The 16,637-nt window shown below is 48.8% G+C and overlaps 6 protein-coding genes across 6 annotated transcripts; 4 read left to right on the top strand and 2 right to left on the bottom strand.

Moving 5' to 3' along the window:
• Window positions 1-408: 408 nt before the first annotated feature.
• BO79DRAFT_253320 (short-chain dehydrogenase) lies at window positions 409-1,404 on the bottom strand (the record flags this gene model as incomplete). Its single annotated transcript, XM_025685989.1, has 1 exon — window positions 409-1,404. The coding sequence occupies one exon, from the start codon at window positions 1,402-1,404 to the stop codon at window positions 409-411; it is 996 nt and encodes a 331-aa protein (XP_025541372.1).
• Window positions 1,405-3,651: 2,247 nt separating this feature from the next.
• Window positions 3,652-5,337, top strand: BO79DRAFT_216109 (NAD-dependent epimerase/dehydratase family protein; the record flags this gene model as incomplete). Its single annotated transcript, XM_025683299.1, has 4 exons — window positions 3,652-3,656; window positions 3,766-3,839; window positions 4,082-5,194; window positions 5,303-5,337. 4 exons carry the CDS (start codon window positions 3,652-3,654, stop codon window positions 5,335-5,337), a joined length of 1,227 nt encoding a protein of 408 aa, XP_025541371.1.
• Window positions 5,338-6,104: 767 nt separating this feature from the next.
• On the top strand, window positions 6,105-10,001 carry BO79DRAFT_236694 (uncharacterized protein; the record flags this gene model as incomplete). The annotated part of the gene is made up of 7 exons (XM_025684609.1): window positions 6,105-6,128; window positions 6,303-7,120; window positions 8,127-8,131; window positions 8,245-8,398; window positions 8,540-9,021; window positions 9,073-9,363; window positions 9,415-10,001. 7 exons carry the CDS (start codon window positions 6,105-6,107, stop codon window positions 9,999-10,001), a joined length of 2,361 nt encoding a protein of 786 aa, XP_025541370.1.
• Window positions 10,002-11,624: 1,623 nt separating this feature from the next.
• On the bottom strand, window positions 11,625-13,031 carry BO79DRAFT_226879 (salicylate hydroxylase; the record flags this gene model as incomplete). The annotated part of the gene is made up of 4 exons (XM_025683831.1): window positions 11,625-11,992; window positions 12,041-12,395; window positions 12,449-12,664; window positions 12,723-13,031. The coding sequence occupies 4 exons, from the start codon at window positions 13,029-13,031 to the stop codon at window positions 11,625-11,627; spliced, it is 1,248 nt and encodes a 415-aa protein (XP_025541369.1).
• Window positions 13,032-13,373: 342 nt separating this feature from the next.
• Window positions 13,374-15,132, top strand: BO79DRAFT_226878 (allantoate permease; the record flags this gene model as incomplete). The annotated part of the gene is made up of 7 exons (XM_025683830.1): window positions 13,374-13,529; window positions 13,586-13,694; window positions 13,745-13,894; window positions 13,948-14,621; window positions 14,671-14,736; window positions 14,800-14,885; window positions 14,937-15,132. 7 exons carry the CDS (start codon window positions 13,374-13,376, stop codon window positions 15,130-15,132), a joined length of 1,437 nt encoding a protein of 478 aa, XP_025541368.1.
• A 163-nt stretch (window positions 15,133-15,295) lies between these two features.
• On the top strand, window positions 15,296-16,472 carry BO79DRAFT_143582 (cinnamoyl-CoA reductase; the record flags this gene model as incomplete). The annotated part of the gene is made up of 3 exons (XM_025678332.1): window positions 15,296-15,790; window positions 15,852-16,071; window positions 16,132-16,472. 3 exons carry the CDS (start codon window positions 15,296-15,298, stop codon window positions 16,470-16,472), a joined length of 1,056 nt encoding a protein of 351 aa, XP_025541367.1.
• Window positions 16,473-16,637: the final 165 nt, after the last annotated feature.

Genomic DNA, 16,637 nt, shown 5'->3' with positions numbered 1-16,637 from the left:
GACCCAAAGAATTGAGAAATTCGATGCATACTCTATAAATCATAGAACCCCAGCGCCTGCTCCACCTGCACAATTTCCGGCCTATCCGTGCTCTACTCAGTGAAAGATATAGAAACGAGAGCCACTTTGTGCTTGCTCAGTTTATGCACTAACACATAGCCATGTAGGGATCGGAAAAATAGCATCAGGATTGCTAATTTGAGCATGAGTAGTCTGCTGTATTGTACGCTCCAGGTCAGACATGTCCATATCCTACATCGCAATGATGACCACCCTATTTAAGTAGTCTAGTATGGCGAACTAAAAAATCATGCTTCCACCCTCATCCCCTTAGTCTGGCTATTTATATACAGAATTATTACATCATGCCTCTCGTCCCACAGGAAGGAGTGTGAACTACTGATAAATTTACTCATCCTTCAGGCCGACCAACTTCAAGCTCAACTTCCAGAACTTTCTCTCTCCGTCCACATCATACGCCCAAGAGGCATACCCCGGACCCCAGAGACCATTACTCGGGTTATATGGCTCAGAAATCTGACAGTCCTCCAAGTACTTCCCTCCCTGGCCCTCAAGTTCCTTGGCCACAGCCGCCAGCACAGTTGTGGCAGCACCCTGTTGCGGACTCTTGAAAATCTTCATCAGTGTTTCATCTTGACTCCAAGCTGTCTGTTGCTCCTGCGAAGTATGGCGCTGGAGATCCGTATTGATGCCACCCGGATGCACACTAAAAGCGTGAAGACCCTGAGCACCATATCGTCTTTCAATCTCGTTAGCGGCCCAAATCCCCGCTGTCTTGCTCTGGCCGTATGATTTCCATGGCTCGTATTCGCCCTTGAGGTTGATATTGTCGAGGTGGACGCTTGACATTCTGTGAGCGACGGAGGAGAGAATTACAACGCGCGAGTTGAAATCGGGCGTCGAGGAAGCTAGGAGGGTAGGTTTCAGAAGGTTAAAGAGAAGGAAGTGCGCCAGGTGGTTACTGCCGATTTGAGTCTCGAAACCATCTGCCGTTCGGCCTTCCGGGCACGCCATGACGCCGGCATTCTCGATGAGGATGTTGAGTTTCTTGCTCTTAGACTTGAAGTCTTCTGCACAGGCGCGTACGGAGTCAAGGGAGTTCAGTTCCAAGTGAAGCAAATGGACTCGAGGGCTTTTGGCTAAGTCGCCGAGATTGGCCTCTGCCTTTTTGACATCGCGGACGGTTAGGTAGAGGGTTGCACCAGTGGTGTGGAGTGCGCGCGCGGTCTCGACACCTAGTCCAGAGGAGCAGCCGGTGATTAGGATGGTTTTGTCGGAGAGCTTGTCTTCGAGGTTTTGGTCTTTGATGATTTGGAGGGCGGTTGGGCGGGTATCACCGGGTCCTTGAGGGGACTGGTGGGCTGCAGCGTATTTGGAAGACATGATTATGGTGTTGGATTGGGAGTGGATAAGTGGAGTTGATCGTGTATGTTGTTTAGCTGATGATAGATAGGCGGGGGTGAATACTGCGCAGTATTTGTAGGTTCTCCTGCTCGGCGATATGGCAAATTCATCATGGATGACATCAACCAGTGGATCAAAGACTCTCATTAAGTCCGACCAAGTCCCGGATGGGGTATGAGTGTGGGATCATCATAGCCTGCCATACTCGAGGCACCCTGATGACATTCATACTGAACCCCCACCTGTTTGCATAGGGATGTACTGCCGCCTTGTACAATGGCATTAAAGCTTAAAGTGCTTACTGGAATATGGTGCTGACACCGGGCTCATGCAGCAATGTCCGACGTAAATCAGTCCATCCTCTTGCTGACAGGGTTCTCAAACTTTCAAGAGCCTTTGGAGCACCGTCTATGGATGAGTTATTGAACTAGGGGACAAATTGTCATTTAGCCAACCCGTCAAGTGGGTCCAGGGGACATGTCAGCTTGTGCGCGCTCCGATGTGGTTATCCTGGGGACATCGGACATAACGGTGTTAAGGCACGGATCGGACCGTGGTTCATTGTCAGCTCGCTAAGTTATGCCTCAATAATTCAGTATCAATGGAAATGCCTCAGTGCAACTTTAATTGTGCATTTAACTTCAGAAACCGGAATGATGTAACCGTTCATTTCCGAAAGTGTGCCATTAAGGGTGCGCAACGGTCTAGCCGAGATAGGATTATTTCGCCCGGGATGCTTGTAAGAATTGGAGTTGATGCGGGGACACTGATGGCAGACGACTACCCGAGGCTGCCAGTAAGCATTAGCAGCTTGAAAGAAGAGTAGAATATATTCTGTTAGCAATAAATGATAAGTACATACGACCACAGGGTGTGGAAAATAGGGCTTCCCGTCCGCTCAGCCGTACTCAAGCCACACGCCGGGAGGTTAGTAGTTGGGTGGGTGACCACCAGCGAATCCCTTCTGTTGTATGTATTTTTGCTTTTATTCTCTACCTACTTATCATGTGAATTACCCGTACATTCCTATATCTTAATTACTTGCGGGCATCCCCTTTGGAATGATATGGCAATCTTGCTCTGAGCAACACCATTCAGACTGTTTCCGCCGTGGACCCTCGCCGAATAACCAGGCCAACCGCCATCTCTATTTTAGAAAGAAAATAATTTTCTACCTCGCCGGGCTCATGAGATCGTAAATATGAATGTGCATATTTTAGTCCATACTCATTCTGAAAACCAAGTTTGCTATCCCGTCGGACCACGATCGACGCAAATCAGTACCTTAATATCCCGCATCTTCCCCAAAATAGCCTCGGACTGCCCTTGCGGAAAGAACGTTCCGATGAATTCCGTATTGATAGCACCCAGGCTTATGTCTTCAAGGAGTGATAGGGAGAGCCAACGACGTCTTTCTCTTTAAGCGAAAAAGAGCATAGTTCAAAAGGGGTCGCACTCTGCCACTTTTCTTGTCAAATCGACCGGAATCCTCATCAAGTTTTGCCCGAACACATTGCAGTAGACGCTACAGAATAGTGAGAGTGAGAGCTAGCAAATTGCACTCGTCCCATATTGTAAACTTCTGTAGAGATCCGCTCGCCAGCGGGTCTGGGCATGACAGTACTATATCTCTGTGAATCAATATGTCTTGCGGTATCTATTCATATGATTACACGATGTGTACTCGGAATACCGAAACAATTGTCAAATATTTTACGGTGTCAGCAAACTGCAATGCTAAAGATTTAGTAAGATAGCTCTTGAATTGAAAAAATGTATCAATTCCCTCTGATTATCATTATTCCTGCTGCATATCGAAAAGGAAGAAATACAAGTAAACCGCCAAAATTGCCTAGCAAGTCCTTGATTTTACTAATAAGGTTTAACCTTGTCTTACATACTGGTAGCAGCTGAACTTCATCTCTTTCGGTTAGCTAATATAATTTGAAGTGTCACAAGATATATATAGCACCAGAAAAAGTCAAAAAAGTCAAGTCTCTGAAATGTTATCAACTAATCAACACAGATTCTTATATAGGCCAAAAGCTATAGGTTCACTACCGCCATTTATAATGCCATAACAAGAATATAGAGGAACACCGCAGTCTGTCTTATTCTGATTATGAATTATCATAGAGCCCCGATCCAACTGTGTTTCTAGGAAGAGATGCTAGGCACGTGAAAACAATAATATGAATAGCATAACAGTGGTCAAGTCGGATGGCGATGAAGTGAGTAACATGCCGTCGCGAAATCTTTGTCTCTGTCATATCATATCTATCTCTTATAGGCCACTCGATACTGAAAATTTTGAACTGTGATGTATTTATATGATCATAGTACTCCTATTGCTACACATTGGTCCCGGTCTGAAAGTCCTGCCATCAGATCTCTTTGTTTAGAGCAAAGGAGACGTAACTGTAGGAATTGAGAGATATTTACAGTATATGTTGGTAGCTCCCTAGAGAACAGAAACGACGTCAAAAAATGCGAAGCTCTTTCACGTGGATTTCCGATGCCAAGGGGTCTTACTAAATAGCTCGTGCGGAAGTCTAACGGCAGCCTATCAACGATCGGAAGATGCCGACACAGAGCTTCCGAATGACTCACATGTTTTATTGTCTTAGAATACCCGCATATAAACAAGGTTTGATAGAACTATTCTCGGGCGATTGGGGCCTCAAAACAGATCCTTCTCTGCAAATACCAAGCGTCCCTCCGGCTTATTCTGAGCCCTCATCTGGCGTAAAGCCACCCGCCCACGGAAACTATATCATTCCAGAACATTTGTTAGGTGCCCGCACTTGCGAGATGTTATCAGAGTACAACGTTCTCGTCACTGGCTCAGCTGGCCATCTAGGCACGGCTCTAATGCTTTGCCTGCCTTCGATGGGCTACAAACCTCTGGGGATCGACATTCTCTCCTCTTCAGCCACGACAGCCGTGGGGTCAGTCTGCGATCGCACTTTCATTGCATCCATCTTCCGCGAAAACCCCATTAAGCATGTGCTTCATACGGCGACATTGCATAAGCCGCACATATGCAGCCATACCAAGGAGGAATTCATTTCAACCAACATTGCGGGCACTCTGATCCTTCTTGAAGAATCTTCCAAGTTCAAGGACAGAATTGAGAGTTTTGTTTTCTTCAGTACAACCAGCGCCTTTGGTACGGCTCTAAACCCGAAGCCCGGCTTCCCCGCCGCTTGGATCGATGAGTCTGTCGTACCCCAACCAAAGAATATCTATGGCGTAACAAAAGTCGCAGCCGAGGATATGTGCGCGCTGGTACAAAAGGAAAGCGGAATGCCCGTTCTAGTTCTGCGAACAAGTCGCTTTTTTCCAGAGGAAGACGATGATGAAGACCGTCGTACGGCCATGAGTGATGAAAACTTGAAGGTTCTGGAACTAGCCTACCGCAGATGCGACATTGAAGATATTGTCAGTGCATCAATCTGCTCAATGAAAAAGGCCAAGGATATCCGATGGGGAAAGTATATCATAAGCGCTCCACCGCCTTTCAATAATAATGAAAGCACGCTCGATGCGTTAAATCGAAATCCTGCTGAGGTGGTTGCGAAAGGCTTCCCCGAAGTCGACGCTATTTTCAAGCAAAAAGGGTGGAAGCAACTTGCGAGGATCGATCGGGTCTATGATTCCAGCAAGGCTGTGAGAGAGCTAGGGTGGCATCCGAAATATACCTTTGGAAAAACCTTGGAGAGGTTAGCGCGTGGCGAGCAGTGGAGGAGTGATCTGACTGCTAGGGTGGGTAAGAAAGGATATCACGCCGTGAGCACCGGAGTATATACCAAGAGATGATAAGAGTCAAAATACAAGATTTATGCGGTAATTTTGCTAGTGGCTCATGATTTTTCAGAGCACGTAGAAGGTATATGCAGCAAGACTGCTTGATTGAGGGTAGTAGTTCCCGAAGGACGTCAGATAGACAGCGAGCCACTTTATTCACCATGCTTGTGAGGAAATAGCGGACGGGCTGAACCACCCAGGTCCTGCAGACTTGTTCAATAAACAGCTCAAATGACTCTAGATACATGGCATAGACACCGGGCAGCGATATTAGCTGGGGGTTACCACAGAGGCAGAGGCAGGTATCCATGCTTATCAGCACACAAGGCGGCAAAACGCCATGCGACGTCATCGTATGCAAAATATTGACAGCAAGCGTGGATAGCCAAAACCAAACAGACAGACAACTATAAAAAGCTTCATCAGTCACCGGCGAATTCGGCGAAGAGGAAACATAGCTGACATACTATTGGGCGAAAGGCTGATTATCGGATCACCCGGAATCCTTCGAAGGGGGCAGTGCGCAGACTGACAGAAGCAGGACAAAATCTATATACATATTGACTCTCAGATATAGATACAAAGTAAGCTGATCATATGTAAGGCAGTTAGCGCTAAGCTACGATCGGCAATAAAACGCAGAAATAAGCAGTGGCACCGAATGAGGTTATTTCAGGCGTTCCGCTTACCGAGACATTCTTCGTAAGCTTTTGATGGACAAACTTAGGACAAGCTTTCAATGCTTCCATTGTGATTATTATTGGGGTTGTCGAATAGTTTGAAATTGGCTGATCGTGCTCAGATAACGACATGGCTACGCCCAAGTCACTCGTTGGGCTATATAAACCTGCTTGGGATAATGACAATCTAACATGACAGAGCAGCATATTTCGCAAGTACATTACATAGTATATACTTTGGCTGAGAATTAGGCCTAACTCTACTATATGACCTGTACTAATGAAAGCGTAAGAACTATTTCATACGTGTGGTCAAGTCCGTTTGCTGAACAGTGATCGTGCAGAATCAAATTCCAGACATCAGCCCTAATACACCTACTCGGCAATGAGGCTGTGAAATCATACCATCTTCTAAAATCCAACCTCGGGGCAGGAGTTCTTCTATACTTATCCGCCGCTTGCATTCGGCTACTACCACCACCGGATTTCTCAGCGTTCACTGTTGTCGCCAAAATCTTCTGCGTCTCAGTGAGCCACCAATACTGCTGGGACATCGTTAACCAGCTTACCTCGGTTGATGAAGACCGAATCAACAAGCCTAAAAGGCCCATCCCAGCCGGCCGTCTCACTGTAATAGGAGCCAAATGGAGATGGTTTATCAGTTGGACTATATCTCCTGCTATCTGCTACACCCTTCTTGGCGGCGAAGCCTTGGTCATATTTCTCTTGTCTGAAGCCTTGATTTACATATGCTACGTATGGCCTAGACTTGATCACTGGGCATCCCGCAATACCTTCCCAGCCCTTTGGACATTCCTCTCATTCCGCCTTTTGAACAGTGTCGTCTGCAAAACCTACCCACAACTATCAGCACAGCCAAAGGTGGATGTGATTCTCTCGCTATGGGTCCTCGGAACTATTCATATTCAGGAGTTTCATGATATCGATGGCGATCGGAAGATAAAGCGCAGAACACTTCCTGTGCTTTGTTCAAGTGCTTCTTCTATGAAGATGCTGAGGGGCATCACAGCTGGCCTGATTGCTGCTAGCGGGTTGTTTGTGGTCCTGTGGGGATGGATACAGTGCCTTGGGTCTTTCGACTTGCGGAGTTTTGGCCTGGTGATTACGGGAATATTCCATCTTCTCGGTGCGTTGGCGGTTGGTGTTCGTTGTGTTTTTGCGACGTCGGTGGGTATGGATGAGAGAACGTATAAAGTGTATTATATCTTGACAGCGTACTGGCTTGTGTACTTCTTATCGCTGGTCAATAAGTAAACCACCATGAGTGGAGTGGCAGGAAACATGTGATGAAAGAAGGGAAACAGCCGATATAGGTAGAAGATATGTAGTAGTGTCCGGACTGATTTGCTTTTGCAATAAACCAGCATTTGCCCCCTTATTGATGATGATCTGAAGGCTACTAATTGCGATATCCAGAATGAGAGGGTGGAAGGGTAAATGAAGGGCCATAGTATAGATGAGGATCATAAGCTGATTCAAGGCATTGACATGGATATGGTTTTGACCATTCAAGAGACGTTTCACCTCCCATGTCACCCCATTGTATGGGGATAGGATGAGCAGTTAGTTCCGGTAGATCCTTCCCGCCAGTCTCAATGCACTTATCGATATTTGCAGAACATGGCCTCCAAGTATTGAGTTAAGGCCAGGGGACATACGTAGGTGGATGACCGCCAGTCCTGCCCTACCCAACCATGCTGTTAGTCAGGAGTGATAATGCGGGTAAAAAGCACTCTCTTGGAGACTCTACACCTTCCTACATCCGCTTCTAATAAAAATCCTGTCTGTTCTGACCCTCATCATTTAGTCTCAAAAATCATCGAATACTGCTAAGTGGCTTCTCCTTCCCCGCACTGTAGCTTTCTAGCGACGGGTAGAACAAACTGGCCTCTCTGGGAGAAACAGCAACTAGACTAGCGGGTTGACTGCCGGCCATGTAGCCGAGGATATAGAGTTGCGCTACTGCCCCCCGCATGCGGATCCCAACCTTTATCAGTGGCCACGACTCCCGAGTGCACTGATATCGTATCCATGCGCCATCCAATCGTCGGCCTTTTCCGCTTATCGAACCCCTCTCCGTCGGCTTTGCGCTGATAACTCCTTCGACCTACTCCTCTCCGTCGCTTCTGTTCTCTCCTCCAAGATGCTTCGGTATCATGGCTGCTCCTGGTCGCGTATGCGCTCGGTGCGCAGTGATTGTAAGTCTTGACCTCTCCTTCGAGAATTGATCACCATGCTGACTTCGGATAGAAACAACGCTGTGATGGCGCATCGCCCTGCTCTCGTTGCGCACGTATGCTTGCACTTCTAGTTTCCTGGGTGCCAATATATGCTGACCAACTAGGTCTGGGCCACATCTGCGAGCCTCAAAAGCCCGGAAGACCTGCCTCTGAAGTCCCGTCGCTAGCTTATCGCCGACCTAGGGCTTCCCGATCGCGCGGTGGATGTACCTCATGCAAGGCGCGGTAAAGGACACCCATGAGATCCTCGATAATCACTACATTGCACTAGCTGACAACCAATAGCAAGAAGAAGTGTGATGAAAGCCGACCTCGATGTAGCGACTGTCGTCGTTTAAACTTACCATGCCACTGGAATAATCCGAGGGAGAAGTCTTCGTCACCAGCCCTCGCCTCTCCGCAGCCGTCGCCTACGTCTTCCTCTTCCGAAATTGCTCACGAACCCATCCTATCTTCCGTTTCGGATCCAGTCTCAAAGATCGGTCCGATTTCTCCTTCAGAGAATCTGTTATCATCCGTCAGCGATGATCTGCTATCTCCATTCTCGCCCCTCTGGATTGATGTGGAGATGATCCTCGGACCCATTCAGTCTCCAGATGGCACATTTAATCCCCATCTCCACAATGACGACGATCGTAGTCTATTCAATCACTATGTACATATCGTGTCACGAGCACTATCACGTTCCACAACTACTGACTCCATGACCAACCCATTTCTAGCAACTCTGCTACCCATGGCCGCCGCATCGGAGACGCTAACTAGCGTCATACTGGGCCTTAGCGGCTGCCACTGGCGGCGCATCTATCCCCAAATTTGGGACCGTGCCCTAGCGCGTCAAGGAAAAGGTACATACTCGACAAAATTCCATAAAATCACAAAAGTCCTAACCATAACAGCCTTAGCACAAGTGAGCAACTTACTCCGTCGACCGAACCAAAACAGCCAATCATTCCTCGAGGCCTGTGCCACCATTCTCCTGCTCTGTCTCACAGAGCTATTCGAAGGCACCTCTCGCGTCTGGAAATGGCATCTCAAAGCGGCAGGGAACCTTCTTAGCACTGCAGCAGCTGCCACCGATCTGCACCGCCTGTCATCAACCCCAGAAGGAAACTTCTGTCTCCAACTCTTCCACTACCTCGACGCCATGTCCACCATATCCCGCTGCAAACCGCCATTATTACGCGCAGGCGAGCGACTCACCGATCTCACCTCATCAACATCCTCGTCTTCCCTCCCAGTACCCCTCGGAGATAACTCCGTCTCCGGAATTCCCCCACCCCTACTAGAATACCTCGGCCGGGTCAACCTCCTCGCCGCCCACCGCAGCCGACGCGTCGACGACCTCTCCGAGATCGGATTCCGAACAGCCGCTGCGCACGTACGCGCACAGCTCGATACCTGGCGAGTGGATTACGATGCGACCAGCACTGCTCTGGTAAACAGCGACGCGAACAGAGCAACAACAGCCTTCGAATGGGCGATTCGATTACGACTACATCAGATCGTAGACGGCTATGATCCAAACCATGCAGACGTGGAGAATGCTCTCTCTCACATTATGACAGCTGTGCTGGCAATCCCTTATGGTAGTCCTGTGGAGGGTAGTCTGCTGTTTCCGTTGGTGATTGCTGGCGCTAGTTGTAGGGATAGCATGGAGCGGAGGATGGTTGTTAAGGAGCGGTTGATAGTGATGGAGAACACGTTGGGGTTTGGACATATCTCGCATGCGAGACGGTTACTGGAGACAGTGTGGGCTGATGAGGGCGGGGATGGGAATTGGGCGAGAATAAGGTATAGTTCGTTTCCTGGGGTGGTGTTTGTTTAGTAGTCGGTTAGTGTGTAGTATTTCTGTGGCGTAGCGTTGCGTGTACATAGTCGCTGAAGTTTGCATTACTGAATAGTGATGTAAGTCCACTGTTGTTGATTGGTTCTTGTTGTTTTGGTGGTAGCTCTAGGATTCACCAGTGTTGCCTATCATGCAGTTCTTCTTGGCAGAAAGTAGTCGTGAAAAAATGGCAAAGGTCCATTCTCTGCCGTAGTATTCAATGATAAACATGAAAGTAACGATTCATCATCAGCTTGCACATTAAGCATCAAACCCTTCGGCCCAAATTCTTGATATCAAGTCAATCATAACATTTTTCACTCCAACGGAAGCTACCCCCGTTAATGAACCAACCTAATACAAAGGCGGCATATCATCCCACTCCCTGCGTCCATTCATCGACTCCTGCCGCTTGTAACTCGCAAACCACTTTTCAAATGCCTGTCGGTTATGCAACCTCGTCGGAGCCTTCCCCTCACCAAAGTAATCCAGGATCATATCACAATACATCCAAATAGCTTTGTAATGCCCAGGGTGAGATCTTTCTTATCCTTACGCGCCACAATCACAGTTCCGCCCAAAACATTTGCTTAACACCCTTTCCACAACGTACCATGAATATCACATTCAATAAATCTGTTGCTTTGGTGGTCGAGAGGCATAGATTTGTCGTATAGATTTGCGAATTCCTGCTCCGCGCTCGACTGAGCATTCGTCTGACCAGATAATTCGTAGAAAGACTTCAGCAGCGTATTCGGCAAATTTTTGAGCCCATCTCAATCTCTTTTCTGCATGTTGAGAAGTGATTTCTGGCCGCTCACATTATTTCCCTGCATGTGTAGAGGTATGTAATAGACGTTGAACTGTTCTGATTGAAGGACTGCTCTGTACAGCAGTAGAGAGTTCACGCAGTTTTACATGCTGATCTTGCTTAACTAAGTCCAATAACTGCTGCTGTTCCTCAGGAGTAATCTTTTTGGGTCGTCCGGAGCGAGGTGCAGAGTGTTGCTGCTTTCGAGTACTCTCGCGCTTGATTGTAGTCTGTATAGTTGAATAAGGGATATGAGGATAGCGTTTATGGATCATAGTAAAGCTCCAACCAATTGCTTTTAGCTCACAGAGTCTAGCACGGATCTCTGGGGTCAGTTCTTTGCGTGGTGGCATCTTTGTGTGGCTTGCTTGCTTCAAGATTCAGGGCTCTGTACGTGTTGTTGTGGTTGACAGAAGCTGTATTCTAACCTAGTTAGGAAGGCGGAAGTGAAAACAGTTAGTGTAGAATGTGGGGCAACGCAAACTTACTGACATCCAACTGTAGGCCTCCACAGGTACCTGCGTGGATTAATGGTCATTTATGTTTGTTGGTAATTGTTCCCAATAGATAAATAGAGTGGAAGTCTGGTCTCGTAACACAATATAGACATCGCATAGGAGCTTTAATGATACTATGCCCTGCGCTAGATTTATGACTGAGATACGTGATTTCGCGTCAGTATATTTCCACGAAAACCTTCTGCCAGAGATTCTATACTTCGTATAGCAGCATAAACAGCATGATCTTGCGGATCAACTCCTCATAAGAAACTACTTATATACACACAGCCACCTAAACACCAGATCTACTATCTATTGGGCCTTCAACTCTTCCAAATGCGTTCGCATATTATACCCACACACCTCCTCGATAGTCAACTTCCCAGGCCGATCCGTCGACGAGCTCCATCCAATGCGCTCGCTGAGGTCTTCACGCGCGCGAAAACTCGCCTCTTGGACTTTCGTGGCTCGTGGTTTCCGCAGCCGCTCGTACAGCTGTAGACCCTCTGCGACACTATACTCTTCCCGGAACGCGCGGTGGAAAATTAATCCCAACGCGCCGGCGTCCTCAAAGGCCATACACGAACCCTGCGACTGATCGGGCATCATGGGGTGGGCGGCATCACCAAGAAGGCATACTTTGCCTTTGGCCCAGTAGGGGTATGGTTGGTGACGGTACACTATCTATCATCAGCAGAGTGAATCAAACTCAGGGTAAGGGATCATACAGCGCCACATCTTAATATCCTCCGCATTCATCATCAACAGCTTCATGCGTTCATCTAGTCCCGGGAAAGTATCGACCAGCTGCTCCGGAGTAGCCGCGATATTCCAGCCATCGCCACGCAAATTGTTGTACTCTGCCGGATAGAAGCAGTAACAGCTTACGACTTCGCCGTTACTGCAAGGTGACATGACAATTTTGTTGATTCCGAATCCACCCCAGTATTCGATCGCCTCGTTATCAATATAGTCGTCTAGCCCGAGGCTGCGGAGTTTATCGGCGCTGATAATGCAGCGATAGCAGCATGAGGTCGACATGGTGAATTCGGGGGTGATCCCCATTTCAAGTCGGCTTTGGGACTGTATTTTGTTCATGTTAATATCATACTATGGATTATTGGATATCTAGGAACGGGGATAGGGATAGTTACACGAATGCCATCCGCAGCGACGATAAGGTCTGCCGACGCCGTCTCGCCATTCTCGAACACAATGCGACCGGCCTCTGCGTCTAGCGATACGGCCTTGTGATTGACCTTCAGTGTGCAAGGGGTGCCTTCTCCTGGCTCGTCAATAGCAGACTTGAGTAGTTGTTGGTGGATGTCAATGCGGTGGAAGTTGTTGTATTCCTGAGAATCGGCCACGTCAATGACAGATCGGAGAGTGAAGAATGAATCCCAGACTGACCGTTCCAAACTTGGCTTTGTAGTCCCCCAAACCATATTCATTCTGTATCGTCCCAGTCTCCCAATCATGCATAATAAGTTTCTTCAAGACCACCGGTTTCGCGGCCTTGACATCGACACCCCATTGCTCTAGGAACCGGGATCCATTGGAAGCTGCGCTCAAGGAAGCGCCCACTTCGCCAGCAAAATCGTATCTCTCGTAGACGGTGATTCGATGGCCTTGGCGACGTAAAGCCACAGCTGCGCTCAGGCCGCCTAGACCGGCGCCGATGATGGCAATGTCGAGGGGAGAGTCGGTGCGCGAGGGCATTCTGTACGGTTTGACGAATTGACAATTAATATGATTTTGGCTTTCTCTGCATTCCAGCTTCATGTTCGAATATTTGTTTATATACCTATCCGGCGCCTTCCTATGGTCTATGTTGTTCGGACACACATCCGATCCACTTATCGTGCATCCGACGGGGCTCGTATCTATGCGACGGGTGCAGCAGTAGTGCAGCTTATCGCACCGATCGCCCCAGCCAGTGATAGGAGACATTGTAGCCCTCACTGTGTACAGGAACAACTTCTTTAAGACAGCCCATCATGCCATTCCGCCGCTTCTCGACGGCCTTCTGATGGAACATGCCATCCCTGCTGCACATACACCATGTCTGATACCAAAGAGGAAAAGCTGGCCACTATCGACTATGGCCTTGGCGATCTGCACGATGATTCGGCACTATTGCGTCGGATCGATTGGCGCATACTGCCGATTATGTTCTTAACATACTTTTTGCAGTTTCTGGATAAGGTGGCCTTGAATGTAGGTCCCGATTTTCATCTAATGATTTGCACAGATGCCGATGCTGACGGTGACAGTACGCTAATGTCATGGGCATGCAAGACGATCTCGGGATGAAGGGCAATGACTTCTCCTGGCTTGCTACGGGGTTCTTCATTGCTTATGCCGTTGCTGAAATTCCTCAGGGTATGTTGCATTCATTCGTCCGCCATGCTCATATCACTGATCATTGAAAGGGTTCTTACTCCAACGATACCCCGTCACCAAAGTCCTCGGATTCAATATCCTCTGCTGGGGAGTGCTCCTCTGCTGCTCTGCCGCAGCCCAGAATTTTGCAGGCATGATGTCTCTACGAGTGCTTCTTGGCACACTAGAAGCTGTGATCGGTGCGATCAACACTATCTATCTTCTATGCCCAGTGCTAATACTACACACAAAGCCCCCGCCCTAACCATGTACACAAGCATGTGGTACACCCGGGCCGAATCCACCCCTCGCTATGGCCTCTGGTACTGCGGACTCGGCACCGGGCAGATCATCGGCGGATTAATATCCTTCGCAGCGCAGCATGCACCGGCGTCGATGTCATTCCACGGCTGGCGGATCATGTTTGTAGTGATCGGAGCAGTAAACGTCCTCGTAGCGCTTCTCGTCCTGCTCATTCTACCCGCCACACTATCTGAAGCGCGTTTCCTGAGCACATCCGAAAAGGCTCGCGTGGAGGAGCGCCTCCGACAAGACCAGGCTGGTGTGGGCGAGAAAGTATTCCGCGCGATCTCGCTGCTCGAGGCATTTGCAGATCTTCAGACTGCGCTTTTGGTGCTTCTGACTATTCTCATCACTATACCCAGTGGAGTTATCACGACGTTCTCATCCATTCTGATCAAGGACTTTGGATATGACTCGAAAGAAAGTGCGCTGCTTAATATGCCTTCTGGGGTGGTTAGCATCGTTGCTACTATGGCGTCCACGATGGCCATCGCGCGGGGATATTCGCGCTGGTTGGCGATCAATGTTCTCCTGATCCCTACTTTGCTTGGGGCGTGTCTGATGTCTTTTCTGCCGTCGTCAAATCAGGGGGGTTGTTTGGCGGGAATATACCTCGTGAACACGGTAGGTTGCTCCCGTTGTAAAAGCAATGGGTATGCGCTGACTGGAATAGACTGTCGCACCGCTAGCATTGATTTTCGCGTGGACTGGTGCGAACTACAAGGGGTATACCATGAAGGTAAAAGGACCATACTAATCCTAAAATCAATGCAAGCAGCAGCTAACATGAACTGCCACATAGGTAGCAGGAAGTACGCTCGTCTCGGCCGGGTTCAGCATCGCCAACATCATCGGGCCGCAGACGTTTCAATCCCGCGATGCTCCAGGGTATGCATGTCACTCTACTGCCATGTTGATTATCCTTACTCATATGAACAGGTACATCCCCGCCAAGATCACGATTGTCGCCGTCAACGCCGGCGCAATCATCATCTCCACCATGCTGCGGGTGGTCTACGGCCGTCGGAACGCGCGGGCTAACCGATTAGGCCGGGCAGCGGGGAGTCGCATGGAGGGACGGCTGCAGAGTGAGGGCCATGATGAGGGGGTAGTCGATTTTCGATATGTGTACTAGTTTGTAGTTCTAAGCCGCTCAGTCTAATCTATGCGACGGCTCCACTCGTGTAGAAATCTCGATATACCACACAATGTATATAAACCACCGTGATCCATATCTACTACACCCAACCCTATCCATATCCTCTACAGCTATTCACACTAATACTACCATCACCAAAATGCTAACTCTCATAACCGGCGCCAACGGCTTCATAGCAACCCATTGCATCGCCACACTCCTCCGCGCAGGCCACTCCATCCGAGGCACCGTGCGCAGCGCCGAAAAGGCCACAGCGACACTTTCCGCCCTCCACGCCGCAGGAGTCCCCCACCTTGAGACATCCCTGGACCTTGTGGTCGTTCCCGACCCCACAGACCTAGCGCAGTTTCTCCCCGCAGCGGCAGGCTGCGACGCTATCTTGCACCTCGCGTCGGCATTCACCTATGATGCGGAGCCGGGGCAGTTCGAGGAGCAGTTGCTTCGTCCGGCAATACAGGGGACGAGTGCTGCGTGTGAGGCTGCGCATCAGTGTGAGAGTGTGAAGAAGTTGGTGATAATGTCGTCGTTTGCGGCGGTTTATGATGCGGCGTTGGGATTGCAGCCTGGGAAGGTTTATACGGAGGAGGATTGGAGTCCGTTGGGTTTTGAGGAGGGGAAGGATACTGATAATGTGGTGAGTTTCTGTTTTATGTGTCGATGGTGGTTGTTGGTTGCTGACACGGGGGTTAATGTAGGCTGTGGCGTACCGCGCGTCCAAGGTCCTCGCGGAGCGCACTGCGTGGACATACATCAAGGAGAATGAGGTGGACTTTCAGCTTGTCACACTTTGTCCTGGGATGGTGTTCGGGAAGATGATACATCCGATTCCGTCGCTGGAGTATCTGAACGCCAGTAATAGGATTGTGTGGGACGTGGCGAAGGGCGGGAGTGAAATCCCGCCGACAAAGGCACCTGGTAAGTAACTACTCCACATAAGCAACGTAGTAGGTCACCTAACTAACAAATTATTACTAGTCTGGGTGGATGTGCAAGATCTAGCAGAGACATGCCTGCGCGCGTTGACGGTCGATCTCCCCTCCCATCAGCGGTTTCTGGTCACGGAGGGCCCGTATGATACGCAGGAGATTGCAGATGTGGTGAGAGAGGATATTCCTGCTGCTTCAGAACGGGTTGCAGTTGGGAGTCCGGGGGCGAGAATAAGGGATATGCATTATTCGTGCGATTCAGGAAAGGTAAAGGGAATGCTGGGAGTGAGGTTTCGGGGGTTGAGGGAATCGATTGTTCCTTTGGTGGAGCAGTTGTATGCTATGGAGGAGGGGGAGAGGAAAAATGGTTTGTCCGCTGCGGTACTCTAGTAGTAGTACTTCCATATATATAGTGTATATTTATATATATATATATATATATATATTGATCTTCAACTTTATAGAATTATATGAGGGAATACGGACCTGCTTTACCTCCATAAGTTTTTAACGAGCGAAGGCCCCTCATCCTCGCGGGATAAATTCTACTACTAT

This window comes from Aspergillus costaricaensis (genome assembly GCF_003184835.1).
Source record: "Aspergillus costaricaensis CBS 115574 unplaced genomic scaffold BO79scaffold_10, whole genome shotgun sequence".
Lineage (NCBI taxonomy): Eukaryota > Fungi > Ascomycota > Eurotiomycetes > Eurotiales > Aspergillaceae > Aspergillus > Aspergillus costaricensis.
This window is presented reverse-complemented; position numbering and strand designations above follow the sequence as displayed.